The sequence below is a fragment of the Neoarthrinium moseri genome (assembly GCF_022829205.1).
Source record: "Neoarthrinium moseri strain CBS 164.80 chromosome Unknown scaffold4_Wmoseri_CBS_16480, whole genome shotgun sequence".
Taxonomy (NCBI): Eukaryota; Fungi; Ascomycota; class Sordariomycetes; order Amphisphaeriales; family Apiosporaceae; genus Neoarthrinium; species Neoarthrinium moseri.
This window is the reverse complement of record NW_026055118.1, coordinates 325032-330185: the sequence shown is the minus strand read 5'-3', so window position 1 is coordinate 330185 and position 5154 is coordinate 325032. Positions and strand designations below refer to the sequence as shown.

The following is a 5154-nucleotide window of genomic DNA, read 5'->3' as shown; positions in this document are numbered from 1 at the left end:
ATTTCCTGTCATTAATCATGTCAAGAAGGTCAGGCACACATGGCTTTTCGGTGGTCCGGGGGTTTCCTTGACTGGACTTGGATGTTTTCCCCCAAGTGGTGCGGTGGGCTGAAGATCGGCGCATGCTAAAGTGGTGTGGTGCAGGGATCATCATGCCCGACAGCCCGACACTCTGGGCCTGTGCGACTTGCGGCGAACGCCAAGCAGTAAATTAACTACCAGCGTCGTGGTTGGTTTATGGGAGCGCATATCCAATGGGAATTGTTTACAGTGCTTACAGTGTCCGACGCTCTGGCCAGCGTCATATGATCTTGAGACGACCTGTTTCTAATCTTGTGAAGTAAGAGCTGATTGCCATCAAGCGTTGGCATGCCGAATGAAACCCCTAAAAAATCCAGGCTCCCGATTCTAGTATGTTTGTTACAACGGTCGATACAGGCCGACAGACGATAGCATGTTTAGTTCCAAATCTAGGCATCATCATCTGGTTGATCGTTCGCAAGAAGAATGTCATCTAGGAAGATAGGAACTCGAACTCGACCCAGTGATTATCTTTTGATTAGGGTAATGGGCCTCGCCAAAATTCCAGTCTGAAATTTCTTTTACGGTTGCCGTCGTGACACGCATCCATTCTGTCTCATGGCGAGCTATAAGGTTGCGTCTACATGGCCGATACGTAACGGTAGCCGCACATAACAGGTAACTAACAGTCAATAGTGCTGCTGTTGTCGTCTGCTAATAAGCGAAGGGCTCACGGTCTGCATTAGGTCGAGGAAGCACGTAATGTCCAATCTCGGCCAACAGACAACGAAAACATCAGAGTATGTATCGGCCATGCAAGACGGCATGATGCGGTAATGTTGTGGCTCGGGTTGATCTTAGACGAAGCTTAATCGAACACTTGATGTGAAGAGAGCCTGTTGCCGGAATGGCGCTTGATTCATAAGTGTTCGCTTGCTTCGTATCTGAAGTGGCCGGCCTGTCAACCTCAAAAAGTGACAAGTCATGCAACATGTGTTACATGCCACTTTTTCGTGGAAACAGTCGCAGAGTAGGAGCAAATTCTTCCGAAGTCGTTACACAACGGGACCCTGAACTGATCTGAGTCCTGAGACGAGTCAGGGTAGGATTTAGAGCACCTGGCACGGCCCGAAGGCCTATAATATAGTTAGTTTATGTGTTCTGGCAAGGCCCCTTCACCCCCTGCCCATGCCCTGCCCCGTGGTCCCTGCAATCGGCGCACCATCTGGAACCGCCATGGTGCTCCGGATGAACCATTTTCCAGCATCCGGTCCGATAGGCTGCACCTTACCTAATCGCCTTGGATCTGCTCCGGATCTGCTGGTGCATATGATGGAGACGGCAGTGATGTCAGCAACCATCCAGCTCCCAGATACAAGGAGTGGTGAGATTTGGAGTAGAAGGACAACGTCGTCTTCCTGCTCTCGCCTGCAAACATGAAAGCCATCATTGCCGTCCCTGCGACGCTTGCGCTAGTCTACCGCGCTTATTCTCACAACTCACTCACGCCGCTCGGCATCGTCGTCGCCGCTCTCACGGCGACAGCTCATGCTGTCCATCCCTGGAATCTCCCTTTCGTCCTACTTTGCGTTTTCTTCCTTGCCGGCACCCGCGTTACCAAGATCAAGAAGGATGTCAAGGCTTCTCTAACCCTCCACTCTCAAGGCAGTTCTGGCGGCGAAGGTCCCCGGACCCACGTTCAAGTCCTGGCAAACTCTCTTGTCGCCTCCGTCCTCACGTTGCTCCATGCTTACCAGTTGAGACTTAGGCGGAACGCAATAGTCTCGGGGGAGTTGCCCCAAGGGAGCTTCTGCTATTCGTGGGGTAACGGTGACATCTTGGTCATCGGTATTATTGCAAACTACGCCGCCGTCTGTGCGGATACCTTCAGCTCTGAGCTGGGTATCTTGTCAAAAAGCAGCCCTCGCTTGATCACCTCCCTGAATCTGAGGAAGGTGCCTCCAGGTACCAATGGCGGAGTTACTCTTTGGGGCCTCGTCGCTGGGTTCTTCGGAAGCATGGTCATCGTCACTACTTCTCTTCTGTTTTTACCTCTGTGCAGCGATCTAACGAAGGGTAAGCTGGCGGGAGGAGAAGCTTGGACTGTAAGCCAGAAGGGTACACTTGCTTGGGGCCTGGTGACCTGGGGGGCATTGGGATCGCTTCTCGACAGTTTCTTGGGAGGCTGGCTGCAAAGAAGTGTTCGTGACGTAAGGTCGGGGAAGATCGTCGAAGGCGAAGGTGGCCTCCGTGTCCTCGTATCGACAGATGGAAACCCGAATTCTAGGGAACACTTCAAGAAATCTGCGGATATCAAAGCAACGGTCTTGAATGGCGAAGGCAAGCGTGCCGTTGAACTAGCTGCCACGTCCTCCGTTGCTAAAGGGGGGGATTCGGCCCAGAACCCGTACAGCCCCAACGACAAACATCGTACGTCTCACTTCGGCGATAACAAGCCAACACGGATTGCCGAGAGTGGCCTGGATTTGTTGGACAACAACGATGTTAACTTCTTGATGGCTCTCACGATGAGCATTGGAGCCATGGCGATCGCTAGTTGGTATTGGGAGGTACCCCTGAACAGCATCATGCAGACATAGAGCTGTCTAGATTTTCAATATAGACCAAATAAAACCAAAACCTGAGCTGCTTATGAACATCAGTTCATTGTCCCAATGTCAAGAAGAACCGATCTCCCTCTGGAGTTCCGCTACAATGAGTGTGATAGTATGTCATTGGAGAGCGCTTACGCTTCTGATACTCACCCACTCATACACGTACCAGTCCGTCGGCACAATACATATTTCAGCGGGCATCTAACCAAACCAGAGCCATCGCAGATTTACAATGTGTAGCAAAAACAAGGACTCTTTACGTTTTGCAAAATCGGAGTCTAGAACACTCCATGCTCTTCACAAGCCCATGCCTCACCTATAGTTGTTTCGGCTTGAAACAGACACACAGTCAAGGCTGAGGCTGATGATCGTACATGGTCCCTAAGTCGAACCAGGAGCAAGGCTGTGGAGCTGTAGTCAATTATCTTTAGGAAGGAACACTAAACTCGCGCCAGTGTTTGCAGGCGTCCAAAGAGCTATTCTTGACGGCTTGCTAGCTTGTGGCGCTCAAGCGAGCGTCGGCCTTCACCGATCGTCTGGTAACTTAATCTCGGGCCCGAAAGCCTCAAGCCCCAATGAAACCTAAAATTGTCCGAACCATAACTCAGCTCAATTTGGAACGGACATTTCATGATACGAAATTTTGAAAAAGCGTTGTCGTCCGATTGAACGGATGCCGGCATGTTAGGCGAGGACTGGAGGAGCACGGTTGCTTCTGGACCATGATGGAATCACAACATCTCGGCAAGAAATTTCGGCTACGATATCTCAATGTGCTCTGAAACAAGTTGATTTTCCCGATTTTGTAAAAGATAAAATGTCTGAGCGGGATTTCTGATCAGAGATTTCGCTGACGTCCGGCCTCTGCATCAACAGTTGAACTACTTGATATAAATTCGGCCCGCAAGATTTGGGAGCTGATACTGCCCTCTTTCCTAGATTCGGATTATTTTGATACCTAAATTGATTCTGTTTGAACATTTTCTGAAGTTCTGCAACCCCTGCTCAGAGGCGAGCATCGCTCGGGACGATATAGAGCAACCAGTGCGGTAAACGCTTTTGCTTCGGGTCGGTCCGTATAACGTCGATAGTCTGTTCGCTGAACACTCGTGCCCTACGGATCTACCCGCAGGTAGACGCCCTGTGGGAAGGGTCTTATTGCGAAGACGCAATCAGTAGCGTTGCCCAGATTCTCCGCGATATGACCATATGCAACTCTCGGTAGTCAACTAGAAAAACAAAACAAAACAAAAACAGGAGAGGAAAGTAGTCTCTAGAGGCCAGTCTGAACGGATAGAGAAAAGCAAATCTCTAATCATATTCTGACGAAGTTCAAACAAGCAGTCAGGCCCTATACCAAGGGCCAAATCTGCGTCTGGCTGCCAGAGAATGAGGTGCACTTCATCGTTCACACACTATCGCAGTCTTTCTCCTTCAAGTTAGGTGCAGCGGATAAGCTTGTGAAAAGTCAAGAAGAATTGTGCTGGGTTAGTTTTGCATGAACGTTTCCTAGTAGGACTGACCCGTCACATCAAAGATGCGCTTGCTGATACGAATTGCATGATGGTGCGAAAGCTATCAGGAACAAATCTTGCTCTGCAAGTAGAGGCAGGATCCATAATTTCTATTTCTGATGCGGAACATATCAAATCTAAAACGACTCCTGAAATTGGTATGAATCAGCAATTTGCATCTCCCTTGGGTATGATAACCTACGACAACCTTTACTTCAGCATAATGAATACCTAGCTTGAGTATGTTCTCAGAATAGAGAACAATGGGGATCAAAAGGTATGGGCTTAAAGGATCAAGTTCGAAGCTGAGAACATATCATTTATTACTTTGCCCTTTTCATCTTCACGTGTGGAGCCGCACAAGAAGGCGGTCAGATACTGAGTAGAACCGATGTAAGTATAGTTCAAGCAACATCAGTACGACTAGCGTTCTCTTCAGATCAGTGTAGTGTTGTATCATTCCTGTGCCGTGCGGAATACACATGACTTGTACTTTTCATATACAAGCGAAATTCTATTACTTGCACGACTTGGAATGACGCTATATCAAGTATACTAGCCTTCGTCGGAGAAAGAGTTAGGAAAACATAGGAAACCAGGATACGCTTCTATGTCTAGGCTGAAAGAGAATATCAAGTGACCTCCACACGCGACTTCGACAGGACAGGCAACTCCCTGCCCCAGGTTTCCCAACCCCTGCAGTACGAAATCGTGCGTTATCAATGTGCATTGGTGGGTCCTTCAAATACCGCACCGATCTGACTGGTCGGTTTCTATGCATGCAACCCAATCTGATCTGTCGGTACTCGTCGGGTCCAGTCTGTATTACTACGTAGAGATTCGAAAATGAGTGGTCCCAGTCAAAATACATCCATCATAACTCCATCCAGGCTTTCGATCGCCTTTCCCTATTACGGTCGGGTATATCCTCCGCGCCATGCTGATGCTGTGCTATTAATCGTATCCTGCCACCCACGTATTACTTCGTTATTGGCGTTTCTGCG

At 49.0% G+C, this 5154-nt stretch overlaps 1 protein-coding gene across 1 annotated transcript; it reads left to right on the top strand.

Moving 5' to 3' along the window:
- Positions 1-1457: 1457 nt before the first annotated feature.
- Positions 1458-2621, top strand: JN550_001903 (uncharacterized protein; the record flags this gene model as incomplete). Its single annotated transcript, XM_049313139.1, has 1 exon — positions 1458-2621. One exon carries the CDS (start codon positions 1458-1460, stop codon positions 2619-2621), a length of 1164 nt encoding a protein of 387 aa, XP_049175964.1.
- Positions 2622-5154: the final 2533 nt, after the last annotated feature.